The 20,958-nt window shown below is 39.3% G+C and overlaps 1 protein-coding gene across 3 annotated transcripts in view; it reads right to left on the bottom strand.

Moving 5' to 3' along the window:
- Positions 1 to 2,925: 2,925 nt before the first annotated feature.
- Positions 2,926 to 20,958, bottom strand: part of tfap2c (transcription factor AP-2 gamma) — a 36,300-nt gene continuing 18,267 nt past the window's right edge. For 2 of the 3 annotated variants that reach the window (XM_008115243.3, XM_003223727.4), the window contains exons 3-7: positions 20,365 to 20,416; positions 17,744 to 17,966; positions 15,833 to 15,951; positions 10,107 to 10,248; positions 2,926 to 6,847 (exon numbers count right to left, since the gene is read on the bottom strand). In XM_008115243.3, coding sequence (XP_008113450.1) covers positions 6,562 to 6,847; positions 10,107 to 10,248; positions 15,833 to 15,951; positions 17,744 to 17,966; positions 20,365 to 20,416 — 822 coding nt within the window. In that variant the 3' untranslated portion in view covers positions 2,926 to 6,561. The remainder of the gene's footprint in view (positions 6,848 to 10,106; positions 10,249 to 15,832; positions 15,952 to 17,743; positions 17,967 to 20,364; positions 20,417 to 20,958) is intronic. The other variant, XM_008115244.3, reaches the window with a different exon arrangement.

The following is a 20,958-nucleotide window of genomic DNA, read 5'->3' as shown; positions in this document are numbered from 1 at the left end:
CATAGTAAACTGATTCCAGTTATATGAATGGGAAAATCAAGAATATTTTCAAGTTGTGGATGGCTGAATCCATGTGAGTAGACTCCGTGGGTATGGAGGGCCAACAGTATTGCCCAACTCATCTTCAATCCTCCCTGCTTTCCACCAGCAATGGAGTGTTTGATATTAGGAGAAGCTATCACAGCAAAATGATCAATCATGGTGTAGTTTTGGTCATTGCAGATCAAAGTTCCATTAGGAAGATGTGGAAGGATGGCAACCTATGCAATTACTTTCTCTTGTTTCTTCTCTTCCCTCTCCCTCATTGGCATCCATGAAAAAAAAATGTTTATGCCCTTAAGAGGTTATAATTCTGGGTAATTTTCTGGCATTTTTCTCCCCAAAAATTTTAACACTATTAACAGGATTAAATATCACAATTGCAGAAAAGTGTTGCAAAATTACAAGAGAAACCTTAAACCAGGTTCTTGAGTTTCAACACTGATGAACAAGAATGACAATTTGAACACCTTACATGACATTCTAATTTAAAATGGAATTTGTAACTCTTGTTAAATCATTATTATAACAGTTATTCTTCAATACAAACATATTTACTTAGCTTTCAAATAATCACCATCACTACTTATGATATGCTGGTTTTCTTTCTTCCATCCTGAGGATGATGGCAGTTCGAAAATTCTGAGGACCACTTTGAATCCACTGGTGACTTTCAGATCCTGCTGTTCGTGGTGAACAACTTGTGGTCTTCCAGACACTAGACTACAACTCCCATTATCCATCAGCATTGGCAATGCTGGTAAAGCTGAGACAGGTTACAGCCCAGGAACTGGCATCATATTTGTGCACATTGGATGCAATTGTTTGTTTTGTTTTGCTTCTTTCCTGGAATCTCATCAAAAAGTGACTACCAACGGCACCAGTTCACTGACCACCATTTAGACTAGGACTCATTCTTGGACATATATTTCGTGATTTTGTGTATTCTGCAACTGCACTGAGCACACATACAAAACATATTTTTAAGGATGATTCTTGGGTCTGGTTTTTAAGTCTTAGAGCTACAATAGGTTTGGATACATATGAGCAATGCCTGGTAAAAATTGATTATAGTGCACATGTGTTATGCCTTGTCCCATCCCTGTCCCCAAAATGTACACTAAGCTTATTCAGATATACACAAACCTCATGCTTAAAAACTTGGAAACAAGATTGCAGGATTTGAACCTCTGTGGATTTTAATCCACAAAGCACATTCTTAGATCAATACACAAAACAGCTGTAAGTCAAACCACTCTCCCATTTTTTGTAAACCAAGTGGCTTTTCAAGTGTTGTCATGTTTTCACTTCACCCTAAATTTTTTATCCCAGTTGTCCACTCTCTTTTTAAGTGGGAATGGTATGGACTGAACCTGCCAATTTCCCATGCTATCTATATGATTTACCACTAAGCCATGACAACTAAATGGTTATAGCTTCATTTTTATTTGATCACGGAGTCATAGAATCATAGCCTTGGAATGATCACAAGGATCATCCAGTTCAACCCCCTGCTGTGCAGAAATACATAACCAAAGCACTGCTCTTGAAGTTCTGAAAGCGGAATAGAACTTTCAGCAATTTGAACATTTGAAGCAAATTTTTTAAAGTGATAGTTTTAGTGAATGTGTGTGTCCTTCAAGTTGTCACTGTGTAGCTTTCCACCTCATAGTGGCCGGCCCTAAAGCAGAGGTCCCCAAACTAAGGCCCATGGGCCAGATGTGGCCCTCCAAGGTCATTTACCCATCTCCTGTCCTAAACTTTAGTTAGGGTCACCCTAAGTCTGAAATGACTTGAAGGCACACAACCATGCTCCTAATTAACTTGGCTCACGCTTCCCATTGAAATACTATTAAGTTTATGTTGGTTAAAATTATTTGTCATATTGTATTTTTTCTTATGTTCTTTTGCACTGCAAATATGATATGTGCAGTGTGCATAGGAATTCATTCAGGTTCTTTCAAACTATAGTCCAAACCCCCAACAGTCTGCAGGACGTTGAACAAAGCTTTGAAGACGTCTGCCCTAAGGCCAACCTATGATAGGGTTTTCTTGGCAGAATTTGTTCAGAGCTGGGTTGCTTTTGCCTCTCTCTTGAGGCTGAGAGGAGGAGATACATCTAAGGTAATCCAATGGATCTCCATGGCTGACCAGGGATCCAAAGTCACAATCCAACACCAAAATCAATACACTGGCTCTATTAGGAAGATTAAAGGTGGCTTATCCTGCTTGCAATTGGAATTTAGGCTATTCTGCTGCAATGAAGTTGGAAAGTGAATTCGAAACCTTCTGAATGCAATTCAGGGCCCTGTCCCATTTACGCCTACCTCGAGATCAACTTATGGTGGCCCCATGAGTTTCATAGTGTTTTCTTAGGTAAGGAATTTTCAGAGTTGGTTTATATGATAAGACAAACCTAGTATCAGTTCCAAGAAAAGGAAATGAGGACACAGGAGGAAATGATCTTTTGAAAGCAGGTTGGGAAAGTGATAAAACAGGAGGATAAATTGGGATTGCTTTTGCCAAGTTTCAACAGGTGGAAGGTATGTCTTTGATATCCGCAGACTGACTTTATTCTTACACACTTTAACAAATACATAAAGATTCTGCATAAAGAAACTTTTGAGCTCCTTGTTTGCTCAACCACATTGCATTTTGATGCTGGGGTGGGAGAAAAGAGACATGAAGATGGAGAGATTATTACTAGTAATTGAAACCATTAGGTTTGTAGGCATTCAGCTTTCCATGTCTGTTGTTTAATCTGATGTACTCAAAAAGAAAAACCGTGTGTGTATACAATTACAATGTCCATGTCTGTGCATTCTGCTGCCCAACCCACATAAGAAAGCAAAGAAACATGTTTTCCACTTAAACAACATTCAATACTTCTATTCAGAATACTTTTATTATATGGAGCATCCTATACAATGGCAGTGGATTAATGAGGAACATTTACAAAACCAAAAGGGATATCGTTTTATGATTGCTATTATCCCCACCCCAGTCCCAAACAAACTGCCGTCACACTCATTTTCAAATGGTTGCTACCAAATACACAAAGTTATTGCTTTGTTAACACGCACCTCAGATTACATATAAATCTTCAGTGGCAAAAATAGAAAGGGTTTTTCTTTTTTTTCTTTTTTTAAATAAAAAGTCTTTTAAATACCCAGCATAAAACAGATCTGTACAGATCTAACAGTGTAGTGAGCTAACCCATTACCTTTTTTCTGGGATGCAGGAAATACTTTAAATCTAAAGCCCATTTATTAAAAAAAGTATTAAAATGTTCACAATTATTTACAAATCCCATTATTAAATTATACATAAATAAATATATACATTCCACACACTATTTTCCCTTATACACATAAAACCTCCCTGGATATATATATATATATTTATATTTTTATATATAGTTTTTGGCCAATGTAGGCAAAAAAATAATAATTAAACATTATGTGCCTATTCTTTCAAGTTTTCTTCTTATTTTAAAATCACAAGACCTGACGATGAATTATAAAGCTGCAATATCCTGAACATTTTATATACAATGGGTGAAAAAAATCCTCATGTAAAATGGGTCTCTACAATATACTTTTAGTGCTTGTTGTTCCACTCATATCAGTCTTGCAAAAGCTGTACTACATTAGAAAATGCAGCAGTACGCCTTGGATTATATATCCAATGTATTTTCTAAAAACCAAGAGGTGATATCAAGCATTCAAATTATCATCTAACACATAACTTTGCCTTTTCCCAACTAGATGTGCTCCAGCTTTATCAAACTACAACTCCTTTCATCTCTAGTAGCAGGTGATTGTCATGGTAATCTAGACACACCAGGTTGGGGAATGCTACGTTTTTATAATAGACAAAAGCCTTAAAATTTGGCTGCAATTGTGAATCTCTTGTGAAGAATTAAAATAAGGGGTAATACTTCATACAGTTTGTTTTGTTGCTCATTTCCCAAGATCAGGTAAGATCTTACTGAACAGAACTACTGTACTTATCAACAACATACCCTATATACTCATGTATAAGTCTAGAAATTTTAGTCAAAAATCAACCCCAAAAACTTGGGTCAACTTATCCACTGGTTAATTTAGGTACTGTACCTAATTCTTATTGAAAAAAGGAACCATCTCCTTATCTGAATTAAGTGGAAAAAGACAAGAGCATAGTCCATCCCAGGATAACCTTTAAGAGCACCAATCTAGTCTACTCGCCATCATGGCGCTGATTCTAGCCCAGGCATAGGCAAACTTTGGCCCTCCAGATGTTTTGGACTTAAAATCCCACAATGCCTAACAACCTGCCAACTTTTAGGAATTGTGGAAATTGAAGTCTAAAATACCTGGAGGTCCAAAGTTTGCCCATGCCTGTTCTAGCCTTTTCAAATGGGGAAGTGGTGGCGACTGCCAGGATCAGCTGGTCCCGAGTCAGTATTGGTGACTTTTTCCCTCTCCCCAGAATGACTCTCAACTTATCCATGGATCATATCAAAACCCATAATGTTGACCCAAAAGTGTTCCCTTGTATATACATGAGTATATACAGCAGTTGTGTTCATCTGGATCAGGGATCTTGTAGCTCCTTTAAGACTAACTAGGAGAAAGAGGTCGGTAGCATAAACATTTGTAGACTTTTGAGTCTATGAAAACTTATGCTGCCAACTTCTTTCAGTCAGTCAGAAAGGTGTTCCTTTGTATATTGAACAACTGAATCAAAATTTTGACCACAGCCATCCTAATCTTTTAGGAGATGCAGTCTCTGCACACTCCCACTGCCACTATAATTTCTACTAAAATTCAGCAGCCAATTCAGGGGCTACGTAGTATATGAGGAACCTAGAACATCTTCCTAGAGCCGTTCATATTATACAGTGTATAGCACTATAATTCCACTAACTGCCCTGATTCCATTTGATGCAATTCTGGAATTGGCAGTTTAAAACGGGAGCATTTTTAAGTGTAATTTAGGTGAGGAGGCTATGGGGGTTGTTTTGTCCAGCCCTGTGATGCAGCATTATTAGTATTATCTTGATTATGGAAGCCCTAGACCAGCCCTTTAAACTCTCTCCTGTTTTGAGGCTGAAAATGTCGCAAGCCAAGCCTGTAATTCATGCCTCCCACGGAACATTATGACCAACTGAAGTTGGTTACAATATTAAGTCAAAATTTTAGCCTTAAGCAAATGGTCTACTCTTACCCTATCCACTCTCTCTTCCCATTTCACCCTCCTCACAGCCACAAGCACAAGAGACTGGAAACATCTACTTCCTGTTCAAAGATGGTTTATTGTTCATATTAAAAACAAACAAACTGTGGCCTGTGTAATCGATGGTTAGTGTGAATGAGCAACTGCACTGATGAGCAAAAACTGCACTGCTGAGGATGCATTTGTCCCCAAGCAACACCACGGGGACTACGCTATTCCCCGCCATTGCAATTGTTGCCAGTATTTAGTGGCAACTACAAGGGTGGCATATTGAAGCATTGGATTCTGTGAAATACAGCAGCCTTTCTCCTTCTATTACTAAAGTAAGAAAGAACAAGGAGACAACACATAGGAAGAACGCAGTGGCCAATGGGGGCCAGGAGAATGGTACCTGCCAAGAAAGGGCCAAAAGCATCTATTATGCCCTGCAGGGTGGGAGGAGGAGCAAAGTGTGGTTTGAGGATCTTGGTTTGTATCAATAAGCCATCTTAAAGTAAACCATAGTTCTTCTTTCCAGTTGTAGTATTAAAAGAGGAAGGACATGGTGCCAATTTCCTTCTTGTAATTGACGGAAAAAGGAGGCCACAAACACCTGATAGTCGAACAACAAACTAATTGGCTTATCATTAACACAGGAATGGGCAAAGTGCAGACCTGGTGTCAGCTAACTGTAGTTGCCTACATGATGGCTAGGGCCAATGAGTCTTGCAGTCCAACCACAGGATCAAGAAGGAAACACATTGCTCAGCACTGCACATCAGACTACAATTTAGTGCAAAGCCTGGAAAGGTTAGTTCTGGACTACCACTCCCAGAATTCCTCAGCCAGCTGAGGACTCTGGGAGTTTTATTCCACCCAAAAGCAAACTTCCCAAGCTCTGTATTAGTGCTGTGTCTCAGTCAAACCAAAAGACTATCAAATATACAAGGGAGAAAATAGTTTTTGACCAAGCATCTCAAAAATAGCACATCACAGACTTCAACAGTTTTAAAAGAGAGAAATAGCACCACTTTTGATTGTTCAAAGAATCTTTTTGAAAAAGCTTGTACCTAAGTTACCTTTTGGTGCCTGGTCCCACAACTGAATGGATAGTGGCAGCTTTAAAGAAGAGAAAGAGAGGCAGGTATCTCACGGGGGATCCACAGAAGGATGCTTTTAAAAACAATATAACAAAACACGCCCCAAAGTAAGTTGTAACAGATATCTACATGCCCTCTAGGCAGGAAGATTGGAAGTCTATGTGCGAGAACAGTTTTTAAAAGTCTTTTGTTCTTTTTCTCCTTCTTTTATTGCCTCTAGATCTCATTTCCGGTGTTTGTCCATCTTCTCAATGCTTTTGTTGGTTTCTGCAGGGCTCTGGTCTCCCACATTCATATATGTTTTGTCTGCTATTTTTAGCGCTTCGTTCAAGTAGTTCTGGAGGGATGTCATGGCGGCACAGATCGCGGCGCTCCCAAAGCCGTGTGTGATGAGGCTGAAGTGAGTCAAGCAGCCCTGGATGCCAGGGTCGAGGATCATGCTTGGCCTCGCGTTTCCAAGAGGGGTTCTATCCTGAGTCAGAAGTTCAGTGAACTCTTTACAGATCTGCCTACAAGAAACAAACACATACAAAATGCACATTAAAAAAATGGCAATTCAATGACAGGTCCAATGCACACAACAGGCTGCTGTGGGCAAAGCTCCTTCCTGTCATCTGCAAAATCCTGGTGCATCTTGAGGCATATGCTTGGACACCCAAAGAACTGCACACAGTGTTTCTTCAAAAGGAGCTCAGTTTGGCATATATGGTTCTCCTCATATCCATTGAAACCTTCAGTACCATTTTAAAATGCAGTACAAGATGCCAGGCAGCATTCACACCAGGAAAATGAATTTGAGGAAAAAAAGTACCTCCAGATTGTATTCAGATCTTCAGGTTTTTAAAATGACAACTAGCAATTTAAATTAAAGGCCAGAAGCAAGCAGGCAACTTATTTTAAAAACCCAAAGATTAGATGGGTTGCATTTCAGTCACACCTTTTGTGATCTTAAGGAGTAACTGCTTAACTTTTAATTAAAACCAAGATTCTTTGGGAGCTGAAAACTGTTTCACAAACCACACAGTGTTTGTCTTTATCTTAAGTATCATAATCTACAGTTATTCCTCTGTACAGAATCCAAGACAAATGAAACTTTATGGTGTTCCCCCCCCCCCCTTCGGTATGATCGTCTGCCTGCCTCTGCTTTGTTAATCAGATTAAAAGTTAGCTCTGCAGGAATATCTGTGGCTGGAAAGATTAAGAAAACTGCTAACGGGGACAGTGAATTTATCTATAGCTCTGTCAATGGTAACTCAGATGGTCATTTACAAATGCATGACAGTGAAGACATACATATTCATTCAAACTTTGAAATATTTCTAATAATTCAACTAGAGATACATTTCATCTTAGTGGGACAGACTATGACTTTTCTGCCTACTTTTCTGCTATGCAGGTGCCAACTGCAGATAGCCGAAATCACCCCTGCCACTTATAGTTTACTTTTCAAATTTATCCTCTGCAAAATAGGATACATGGCACTCTACAGGAGAAACAAGTTTACAGAAAAGAAAAATCCAGCACTTGGAAAAGCTTACTATTAAAGATTACTGTTCCCAGAATCCCTCCAATCAGTGTGACCAGCAGCCATGCAAACTGTTAAATACTAGGAGTCCAAAACTAGAACTTTCCCAAACTATGGTGGCAAAATATTCTCTTAAGACATGCTTAAGATCTTTTGCAAGTTTCATAACTGAAAAATCCCACGAGGGGGAACATTGCAATGATTTGATCTTTATGGCAAAAGACACATGATGTCTTTTGATCTTGCAGACATTCACAGATATACGATTGCAACAAAAAAGTGCTTGTTTCTTCCTGCTCACTTTAACCACCATTTAAAAACTCCAACTACAAATGCAAAAAACAGGCAATGCTCTGTTCCAGAATGATGCAATCCCCAAACAATAGCTAAGAAGTAATGCAACCAAGGGGAAGCTCAACTGGGGCTTCAAAATGTCTTCCTTAAACCCTTTTTTCTATTCAAAGACTTAATTACCCCCAGATTTGAATTTTTCAAAATAGGCTAATGCTCCAAAGCAGCTACGGAAGTGACAGGAATCTCAAAAACCAGAAACAATGCTGCAGGTGTTAGTCCGAAGCTAGCACAGTTCCTGATCATTACAGCAACAGCATATAACAAAAACATGGAAAAAGTAAAAGATACATAATCATTTTTTTTAAAAGAGCAAATTCATCAACCATTGGCTACTAGTAGCCTGAGCTCAACCTTAGAGATCAAATGGAAAGCATAGAAGACAATCCAACCAAGGTTAGGGTTTTTTTTTAAGGAGCCATTGATTTGCATCCAGATAATAATAGTAACAAACAACATTGATTTGCATCTGTTACTATTACTATTATTAGATAGCAAAGTCACATCCATGGCCAGCAAATGCAGGAGAACCGCAGGGCTGTCCTTCAGTTCTTCCTGCCAAATCCACTGGCCATTCTTGTCCTCACTGACCTGGAAGAACCCTGGCTTTACTGAACCTTGTTTGCATTGTAGCAACTGGGCATTACTCAACTTATGTCAAGGTCCTCACTGGGGGCTCTAGACTGGTGCTCTCCAGTTGATTTAGACTGCACTGCCCATAATCCTGATGGTTAGCACTAAGAGAAACTGTATTTCCAAAACATGGGTAGAGTTACTGCCAGATTGCCTATCTCTAGGCTGCACTGAACAACGATGACTGTCTAAGACTCCAAAAGATTCAATCGGTCCTCAACATCAAAAGCCCATGTTTACAATGCCAGGAAAAAATATACAGAGCCAACTGCTTGTTCATGCTCTTACTGTGAAAATGAAAATTTCTTCCAAGTAAACTGCAAATAGACAAGTCTCAACTAGTATAGTAAAAAGAAAGGCACAGATATGCATATGCTCATATACCTTTAGAAGTAATGACTCCCAATATGAAACAGGAATGCAATAAGGTAAAGATAAAGATTTTCCCCTGACATTAAGTCTAGTTGTGTCCCACTCTGGGGGTTAGTGCTCATCTCCATTTCTAAGCCAAAGAGCCAGCCTAGTCCGTAGATACCTCCAAGGTCATGTGACCGGCATGACTGCATGGAGCGCTGTTACCTTTCTGTCAGAGCAGTACCTATTGATCTACTCACATTTGCATGTTTTCGAACTGCTAAGTTGGCAGAACCTGGAGCGGACAGCTCCCCGGAGTAGAACCGCCGACCTTTCAGTCAGCAAGTTTAGCAGCTCAGCGGTTTAACCCACTGCACCACCGGGGGCTCCTGGAATGCAATATATCTCACTATATAGAAAAGACCTTGACCAGGCAGCCTGTATACTAACTCACTTTGCTGCAGTTAAAGGACTCAAGACCTCCATATTATTTATTTCTAATATACACTGGTCAACCTTCATAGAGGGGACTGGCCAAATTTACTAAACAATCCCTCTTCAGCTTTAGATCATTCTTCTAAGGCAGAGTGAACAAACAACAGTCTTATAGGACCAGCCAAACCCAATCAATGAAAAGACATATTATACTTTGGAATCAAAGACCTTTTGAGTTCAGAGAATTGTTTTAAATATAAGTACTCTTAGTACTGTTGATTACAAAACCATTTCCAAATTCATTTCAGCAGAACAATTCACAAGGATTGTTACTGGCTGCTGTTGTTGACCAGACATTTTCCAGTACTTTCTTTTATCCCCAAGGTTTTAATGAGACAATACTGATGCTTTTTGGATTTTGTTAGAATTCCACAGAAATCAGTCGAGGAGGAATCAAACCAAATACTTACTTTGCAGCAAGCAGCATGTTCTTCCTAGCAGCCAAATCATTGCGACCCAAATGTGGACGAGTCATATATTCAGCCACAGCCTTAGCAGGAAATTCAGTTTCACATACATAGCCAAAATCCCGAGCAAGGTGTACAGCTTCACCTGGGATAAAAACATGGGAAAAGAAGCAGTGAAGTTTAGTTTATCAATTTTCTCCCAGAGATCTTTTCTGCCAAACTTATTTTTTTTATTAGTTACATTATTAACCTGCTTCCTCTAATGAGCTTGAGCTGACATATTCTGTAGACCCAGCACCTCAAATTTTCTTTACAAACAACTTTGTGATGTAGGCCAGGTTAAACAAGCAAGAGATGGAAACTAGCCCAAGATCACACGCATGGGTGTGGATTCAGTTTATAGATCACTCAAATCTCAACACTCTTTCACACAATACATGAGTTTATGGCCCTCCATCCCTTTCATCGGTGAACAAGTAACACAACTTGAAAAAATAGCTCCTCCTTAGAGATAGAGATAGCTTCTTTACTGGCCTCTTACCTGGCTCAGAAACCACTTTGGTGTGTGTGTGTGTGTATCTGTCTGACTGTCTATCTCCAGTGCTGAAAGATAGGATGTTTGCATCACTCTAAGATACGGATACACTACAGTTGGTCCTCCACATTTTCATGTTTAACATTTACACATTAATATGTTCTCTCTAGCAATCTCTAGGTTCTCCAAATGTGGTCCTTCTCTGGATCCTTTTCTGCCAGAAGGCAATCAAAGTTACTTTGTAGGACCTAGATATTCCTAGAATGGTGTCTTTTTGGGTAAAACAAATTGCCTTTTTTATTTGCTGTTTCCCCACTTTTACCCCTGTGGCAAAGGTGGAGGGACTATTATACTACTGCCACCATTACATCGCATTGGTCAAGCTAGTTGGATTTTCACAACACCCGAAGAACCACAGTCTCCCAGGCCTGCACGGCACTGTGGCATCCAATAAGATGGCCGAAAAAGAAATCCTGCCTGCAACCCTGGATTGCCACTGGCAATCACAATCAACAAAGCAATATTCTGAATCAGTAGAAGGCAGCCTTCTATGTCTGGTCTAAATTATTTTCCTCATATCCTGTAACTGGCAACTATCCCTACTTTTGTTCTTATTTTTTGGTAAGCTGTTCTTGTTACAGAAATATTTGTGTACCCACTGACCTGACCCACGTCCTGAGCAGGCAGTGATTTTACAAGCCACACAGCAATGGAAACTCCATAGGTTGCTCATGCTGTTGACTGCATTGCCTCTCATGCTGTTGGTGCAGCTTCAACCAAAACACACTCATCCAAGGGCTTGATGACACTCCCATCAAAATAACTACTGCATCAGCCATTTGCTTTAAAGCATTTGCATTCTATCCAGACAATCCTGTCCACAATCCAATTAAGCAAAAGATACAAGTTAGTTCAGCCCACTGGAGCCCAACTGACTGGGAGCCCAATCCTTCTAAACAATTCTGCATGGAAAGAAGGGCTGTTTTACATGTGTATGTGCAGGCTAGAATCTTAGAATTGGAAGGGATCTGAAAAGCAATTTAGTCCAACTCCCTGCCATGCAGGAATACAGAAGTCCCAGGACATGGTTCTCAGAACAAGAATCCAACTTCCTCCAAAACACTTTATTCCAATGCATTATCTCATGGGAATGAAATAGCAGCAAACCCTTAAAAACCCAAAACAATGCAAACTTGCAGGAAGGGTAATCCAGTCATTGATCTGCTTCTCCTGCAGTGAGCATCATGCATTTTGAACTGCTAGGCCCGAGTTCCACAGTGAAACATTTTGTCTAAAGGGATGGATGGGTCATAACTGAATAGGACTGCAACTCAAGCTAACTGCTCCAGTATTAACGTTGGATATACCTTGTGATCCAGGGTTTTTTTGGACCTTTCTTCTTCTCTCCTAAATTCTGTAACACCTTGCTCAATAAGGTTCTGAAGAACTCAAAAATTCACCACCTTTTTGGATATGGGTGTGATAGTGGTCCTAATAATGCTGTTATCCAACCCTGGTTTTTGTTTTTACTCATGGAGAACATGCATCTATGCACCTTTGATTAGTATGTGTGTGTTTAAATGAGAGTACAATAGCCCTGTTTGGGTTAAGGGCAAATGTGGAAGCCGGACAACCATCCATTTAAAATAATCATTTTTTTAACCTGAGAGAACATCTCTCTAGGAATCTCTACAAATCTGTGGCCAACTTTTGGCAGCTGGCCATAGTGTCATGCTGGAGGAACTAGAGATTCATTGGGAACATATTATTAATCAAATCTGCAAAGGTTAAATCCACAAATGTACCAGGCTGGCTGTATTATGCCAAATGTGTAGCACTGATCCAGCAAAATTCTGCTACTCTTCATAAGATGGGTATAAACATTCTATGTTTTTTTTAAAAAAAAAACAAAACTCAAAATTCACACAAAATATTGTGAAACATGGAATTTTGTGACCCTCCCTTTTATGAAACATCACTCTCTTGTCTTTAGGTTTTCTGCTACACTTTCTCTTTAACCTCCATTATCAACCCCCCCCCCAAATATATATATATATATATATACACACACACACACACACACACACACACACACACACACACACACTCTCACACTCGGAATGGTAAACTGGAAATAGGTGATGGTGTTTTCTAGTTCAACCCCTTGATCAACAGGACTTGTGACATAGAATACAATTACAAATTTCTCAAGAAATGCCCATGTTATCTCCCATTAGAAACCTCCAGCAAAAATCCCAAACTTTTTTTCTGACATATAGCTAAAATAATTTTCCCTATAATTGCCACACCTTGGTACACGTCCTATTATCAGGACCAAAGAAACAGGTTTACTACATCTTCCACATGATATGCAGTCAGGGACTTATTCTGGAAGACATTTGGATGTTAAAATTATGGGAAAGTAGTAAAAACGTTTATTCTGTGTGGCTTTGTTGCTGAGGGGGTTTTTTGTTGTTATTTTTTAACTGTATTATTTTAATGGTATATTGTGTTTTAATTTATTGCTTTTTGATTCATTGTCTTAGGGCATCAATTACCATTTGAACAGAAGTAGGGCAGGAGTAGACAAGGGGACCTGCAGGTATTGACCTACACTATAACTCTGATAAGCTCTAGCAGAAATTTCAATGCCAACAGATTATCCAAAACCAGTCAGCAACATGTGGAGGACTGCATTTTACACACTCCTGAAGATGAAATAGCAAATAAACTCTGAACAGAATTAGAAATATGATTTTACACATGAAACACAACTCAAGTGTGATGGGGAATTTACATCTCCAGATAACAACTCTCATCAGACTCAACCAGCTTGGAAAATATTTTAAGTTGGTATGAACTCATGAGACTACAATTAAACTCAACTCTCAGGACAATATATATTTTGTGCACTTAAAAATTAAAAATAGAAGGAATTTTACAAAACTACAGCACAGATCCAATAAGAATATTCACATCAAGAAACTTAATTTATACAGTAGGTGCAAAAAGAGTCTAGGGCTAATCAGATGTTTCTCCCCACTCTGGAACATGAATTCTGGGAATTCCACTGAATCTAATGCTTTTCTCCACTCCGGACGAAAAAGTCAGGAATTCTAAAAATTCCACTGGAGTCAAATCAGTTCTGGGCTCCCTGCTGACGTACAATGAATCACTGCATTTTCTGCTCTGCAAAATTCAAGATGCCTCAATCCCAGAACCATCAGAACAACCAGACACTATTTCAGAATTTCCACTGTCTGCCTCACAGTTCATGTAAGAATATCTGAAAGACTGCATGGTTCTCTGTTATCCTACTCTAAATCCACCAGATAAGTGACTTGTGTAGATCAATCTCATTCTGTCATTAAAAGAGAAAAAATGGCTGGCAAAGAATAGCTCCATTTCTAATCAGGGAAGCTGAATAAGGCAAGGGTATATAATAAGGAGAGCTACCAGACATTTTGAGGGGGGAAAACAGACACAGAACTGCATTGCTGATTACATAAGAAAAAATCAGCAGCTTCTTCTAGATCAGTGGTTCTCAACCTGTGAGTCCCCAGATGTTTTGGCCTTCAACTCCCAGAAATCCGAACAGGTGGAAAACTGGCTGGGATTTGTAGGCTAAAACACCTGGGGACCCACAGGTTGAGAATCACTGTTCTAGATGTTATGAGGAGACAACAAGCTTGTCATGAAATATTTTTAAAGGTATTGTCAGGGACAGGCAGAATTCCAGACTCAAGGTTGTAGGGTTGGAAGGAACCAATGAAGACTCTCTGCTTCAGCCTCCTACCATATAGAATATCATAGCAAAAGCATGCCTAAAAGATGCCTAACTTTGTTTCAATATCTCCGAAGGCGGAGAATATGTTATCCTCCACAACTGAAAAGCTTTTACAATAAAAAGCTCCTCCTAACATAAGGAACTCATCACACTAGAGTATCTATCCACTTTAAATGCTGTGGCTGCCTCCTGCAGAATTCTGGGGCTTGTAGTTTAGGGCAGGGGCCTTGTGCTCAGCCAGAGAAGTCCTGGGTCTCTCTAAACTACAAACCCCAGAATTCTTCAAGAGACCACTACATCATTTAAAGTGGATAGACACGCTAGTGTGATGAAATCCATAGGTGGAATCGCTCGTGTATGCAACTCCAAGGGATATGTTGAAGAACTGGAATGTGGCCAGAAAAGGGCAACTAAAATGATCAAGGGGCTAGAGAACAAGCCCTATGAGGAGCAGCTTAAAGAGCTGGACATGTTTAGCCTGCAGAACAGAAGAGAAGGCTGAGAGGAGACAGTAGGGAAAAGATTTGCTTTAACCTTAAATAAAAAGGTCCAGGAATTCTTTCCAATGTATAAATATATGAGGGGATTGATAGGGAGGAGGAAGCAAGCTTGTTTTCTGCTGGCTTGGAGACTAGGATTGGAACAATGGCTTCAGACTACAGGAAAGGAGATTCCACCTGAACATTAGGAAAAGCTTCCTAACTGTGAGAACTATTCAGCAGTGGAGCTCTCTCCCTTGAACTGTAGTGGAGGCTCCTTCTTTGGAGGCTGGATGGCCATCTATCAGGGATGCTTTGAATGTGATTTTCCTTCTTCTTGGCAGGGGATGGGACTGGATGTCCCACAAGGTCTCTTCCAACTCTTATGATTCTATGATTCCCCACATACATCCCAAATAGTATCAACAGTCCATACAAGCATCCTTTCCTCTTTTTTGCTTTTGTTCTCACCCGCTGCTACAGCTCCCCATTCTATCTAGCTATTTGAGAACATGTACTGGGGTACAATCACAATACTATCACCATACACATATGTGGTTTGAACACATTAAAGACACAGGATGAGCTTGTTTTCTGCTGCAATGAGGTTATAAAAGATTCAAATGAGTGAAATGAAATGAGATCAGTTTTTTCACATATAAAATTGCTCCCGGTTATTTGTCAGCTTTTATCACCTCAAGCAGTGTAAGTGAAAAGGAGGAGGCAACCATTTTGTTACTGCTGCAAATTAAAAAGGAGTAAAAAAAATCCTTGTTCATTTATGACAAATCCTGGCAATTCTGGAGGATTCAACCCCATTTTCGGCCATCCCTTGGTTTTAGAGAACATCCTCATCCTCACGTAGTCATAAATGTCAGCTTTTGTCTTTCAGAAAGGCATTTTCGAAAAGAAAAGAAGTCCAACTGACCTTCCACCAATGATGTCAGTAAGGTCACATTTGCCGCTTTCCTTCTGCCAGCAGGAAGGTTCAAGCCAATTTTGTCCAGCTTCTCCCTTAATGACCGACCACCATTTTTAGATTTGGCTCTGCAAAGGGGGAGAAGAGATGGAGCATGTTTTATGTAAGCGGCATTTCTGAAGAGGTCACATTTCGAAGCAATTGGGAAACACAAGTTGCTGATATTCAATACACTCCTGTTGTGGGGAGAGAGAGGCCGCCTGTAACACAACAAGCTGTGACCTACTTTTTAATGCTCTATCACATAAACATCAGAAAGCAAGATCAAAAAAAGAAGGGAAAAGAGAGAAGAAGGGGGAAGGGCAGATTTCGTCTTGTGTTATGCCCCATCAAAAATCCTGACAATTATGATGGCAGCTGTAATGGAAATTAAAAATCTTTTACAAGCACCAGAGCTTGGCTTTTGTTGCGGGGATGCATATATGCATACATACACAAACAAATGGAGACATTTATTTACTTTGTTTTATATCCCGCCCTCTCTCCCTCATATAGGGACTAGACATGAACTAAGATGGCAATCCCAATTCACTAACTGGAAGTGTAATCCATCAAAGTCGAGAGTCCCCTTTCCAGAGATGTATGGGGACAACTGGACAATTGTTTGGGGCCACATGTTCCTGATTATTCCCTCAAGCACACTGGCAGCTCTCCTTACCAAGAAAGTATTTAAAAAGCAAGATGAGCCCTATTTCATAGAAAATAGCCTTCTACTATTTCTTTTGAATCCAGCGTTCATCTGATGAGGATCCAGACCAAGTCTGGATTTAAAGGTCCATTAGAGAGGAGAGCAGACTTCTTGGAACTTGCCCATCAATGGTTAACATCTAGAAAGCAGGCTGAGAAAGTGCACAAAGCCACTATGGGGAGGTACAGTACATTTCTGTTTTGAATTAAAGCAGTTGTTTCCAAAATATATAATTAAGATACTCGAATGTTATGCAACTATGATCTTTTTCTGAGGCCGCTTTTTCCTCTAGGGATTTTTTTTCCTTGCCACCCTATTAATGATAAATACCTTGCAGAGAATCTCTCCTGTCTAACAGAAATTAAGATGATCATCTTCTGATTCTTCAGTTGCAACTGTGTCTCTAACACAGGCATGGGCAAACCTTGGCCCTCCAGGTATTTTGGACTCCAACTCCCACCATTCCTAACAGCCTCAGGCCCCTTCCTTTTCCCCATCAGCCACTTAAGCGGCTGAGGGGGAAAAGGAAAGGGCCTGGGGCTGTTAGGAATGGTGGGAGTTGGAGTCCAAAACACCTGGAGGGTCAAAGTTTGCCCATGCCTGCTCTATATGCAGACTTTAGGAGGCAATTTCTTAACTGCGGGATTTTATCTGAGCATGAAAGCACGGGTTACATTTCAGGACATCCAATTAGCAGCTTTTAACAACCCTTTAAATGGTGCTTCTGACCAGATAACCCTATATCACTGGACAAATTTATTTCAGTCAATACCACATAAAGTATTGAAAAGAAATATGGAGGTGATTAAAAAGCTGAAACACATAGTAAGTTTGCAGCAAAAAGGTTTTCTTTTTGTGGAGAAGGGAGAAAAAAACCATATTCACAGGAGAAAGTCATTTCTAGACTTGTTATAACACTTTTCAGTTCTGGAAATGCAAAAAGAGTGCCAAAGGAGGAGGAGGGAAAGAAGCAGAAAGTGTGAAGCCAAAGCATGGAAATAAACACTATTAGAATGCAGTGTGGGTGTTTATTACTTATATCTGTTTGAGAGGCAAGAAGGTATTTATATGTTGTTTGGCTTGAGAGGATCCAAGAAACCCCACTGATTTTGGCAGCGACAAGGAGAAAGCGAAGAGAGAGGAAAAGGGAAATATATATCACAGGCTCTTACCTTCTGAGAACTCCTCCCAGCAAAGAAGCGTTGAGACATTCTGGGGGGGAGAGCCTTCTCTGAACCTCTGCTACTGTCACTTTGTATTTGGACGTGGAGCTGAGAAGGGAAAGCCGACCGGGAACGGAGCAGAAAACCTCGTTGGGATTGATCACGACCCCGATGAGCCCATCCTTCTGGCAAGGGAGACCTAATGCATTGTTTTTCGTTAATGAAATGGGACCTAGAGGACCGAGACATAAAGAGAGGGCAGTGTGTTTTCTCCTCCCTTTTTAAAAGTCTACAACTTTGCACAAATTAATAGGTTTAACTCTGAAACAAGAAAGCCAACCAATTTAAGATATTCCCTGTTTGGACTTATAGTCCAAATGATTCTATTATTTAATTGAAATTTTCAGTATAAATTATTTTGTCAAGAGTTTTTGAGATCATCTCTGAAAAAAGCAAACCAGAACCTACTATACAATGACAGTTGAAGCACTTCCCTTAAATATGAAAATGATCTGCTTTTACATTATTAAGCAATCTTATTTAAAACATGAAAGAGCAACTGCTTAACCCCCTTGGCAATTGCCATGATGCAACCCATTGTCTTCACATTCAAACTAACAATTAAACAGAAATATAAGGCACAATTAGTAATCGTAATGGGAAAAATTCACTGTTTTGTATTAACATCACAGTTTAACTGGATAATTGCTAAATGTTGGGCTGTACTAAGACTAGTTTGAATTCAGAATGATGAGGCTTTCGGGAACTAATGTTTTGTAACCATTGGCATTAACAGAAAATATCAGGTTTATTATTGCTATAAAAATACAAAATTCATTTCACGGAGAAAGTGATGTCTGTTTTTCCCCTTCTACTTGCTAAAGCACTAGAAGGGCAAATCAAAACTAGTTTGGCAAAATCAAAACCTACATGTCAGCCACTATACAAATTCTTTAGGAAAGGCTAAACCAGCACCGGGCCAACATAGTGCTCTTTTCTCATACTGGGGATCACTGGAGTTATAGTCCCAACACATCTGGATGGCATCAGATTGCAAAAAGCTAAACTAAACCACCAAATCCAAGAATCAGGCAGAGGACTGTTAATTTGCTAATTAAAGCAAAACACTTCTGCTGGGGGGTTTTCTTTTCAGATTTTTATTTCAAATTTCTCTTACATTTTCAGACAAAACAATTTTTGTTACCAAAATGTTTAAAAAGCAAATTCACTCCGAAAGAAGAAACTGAGTCAGCAAGGAAGAGAAGATCCAGGAAATTTGTCTCCATTGGTTCCTCTCCCCCAGCCTTATAAATACTACCAACGAAAGCTTTTCAGTGCAGATAAATCCTAACCAAACCTTTTGTTCATTCATTTAGAAGTGTCCGGCAGTCAGCTTAACTCATTCCTCCCTGCTCTTGATGTTGGCTGAAAATTTTACTTTTATCCCATGCAAGTGACTACGTCTAGCCTCTTCTTACAAAAAAATAATTCACAGAAGTTACAACTGCCTTGTTCCAATACTGAAAGGAACACAGAAAATGAAACTTCTGGGCTGCTCTTGTGCCATATGAAAATGTTTCACAAAATCATTCATGCTAAAGATAAATCAATTATCAATAAAGAGGGGGGAAAGGCTGCTTTTGCCATAAAGAAAAGCAAATATCTCTCATTTTTTGGTATCTGCTATATTCAGGGTTCTGTAAATTACTCTTCCAAAATTAGACAGATTGCTTTCCTTCTCCCAAGTAATACTGATAAAATATCATAACTTTTTAAAATCCAAAAACCATAATTTGTCTGCACTGCTAAACATTTCTGGAAGAGAGCTATATGAAATTAGCTTCCAAACAGAAGACCATTAGAAAAAATATTGAAAAGTTAACAAGAGTAATTGCAATAGCAATAGATGTTTCTGCTTCATATTAACAGTTAGATTCACAATGTCATAAATTTACTTTTTCATAATATCAGACTTCCTTAAACTGGGGAGATTTGGCAATTATTGCCTGAAACGGGATTTTTTCCAAGCTCTGGGAAGCTACTTATAAAGAAGAGCTCCCAAACCAAAATAATACTAAAATGTGCATGGACTAGAACAATAATTAGGCAGCACTGTTCAGGAACACACCAAATTAACTTATTTGTAAATTACATACTACATTAAGAAGAAAGAACATCCTTTTTGCTTGTTTCTGGGAAACTAAAATTCAAACTAAACAATTTTAATAACCTATTTTAAACCCATTTTATTGGACTCAATTGCATGTGCTGAATAAGACAGGCCTTATAAAGTGACTGTATTGTAAACACCACACACAGACAGGTCAAATCCACAACCAACTTACACTGAAGTAAATGGGTTGTGGAATATAGCCCCAGGCACACATGCTTGCTCATGTAGAAAACTTGGAAGAGGGGAGAAAGATCTTGTTTTTCATGTTTCAAAGAAGCTTCCTTTACATATATTTTTTTAAAAACCACATGAAAAGAAATCTTATTCCAATACAACCATCACCAATAAGCCCCTTTTATTAGTAAAACTGATATGCCCTTCTCCCCCTCCTCTTCCCCCGCCCCATTTTTTTTAAAAGACAAGAGAATAACAAACAGCAGAATGCAGACTTACTGACCTTTTCTAATGACTGTCTGGTCATGCATTAATAAATGTTGATCTTCCACATTCTGGAGAGAGAATGTGAAATGTTTAGGAGACAATTGTAGAACAAGATGTATGCCCCACCTCCCACCACACACAAAGGCACACACATACAATCTTTTCCCTAGTGAATCCTGACACAAGCAAGAGTAGTTTATTTTATACACCCAAATCTTTAACATACCAATTGCAAAAACCAGTTTTTTAAAAAAAAAACCAGTGGGACCTTTTCATGAACTAGAAGTAGTTCTGCACAATTTGCATTCACATAGGCTAGCTGTGTTCCTATGCTTGCTTACTATGAAAACAAGCCCTGCTCAAACCACTGAGGCAACCTGTGTGCATCCCATTGTATTTGTCTTAAAATTGGAAGTCCAGTGGATGCCTTCACACATTTAAGGCTCAAAATCAATTATTGGTCTCCCTTAGGAGAGAGAATGGACCCATGGCATTTACATACACATTGAATTACCATACTGCAATTATTTAAATAGATTGATTATTGTTGGCAGTAGCAAAATGGATTTAGGGCCAGGGTCTAAGTAAAGAAACTTCAGAAACAATTAGC

Source organism: Anolis carolinensis, chromosome 4, assembly GCF_035594765.1.
Source record: "Anolis carolinensis isolate JA03-04 chromosome 4, rAnoCar3.1.pri, whole genome shotgun sequence".
Lineage (NCBI taxonomy): Eukaryota > Metazoa > Chordata > Lepidosauria > Squamata > Dactyloidae > Anolis > Anolis carolinensis.
This window is presented reverse-complemented; position numbering and strand designations above follow the sequence as displayed.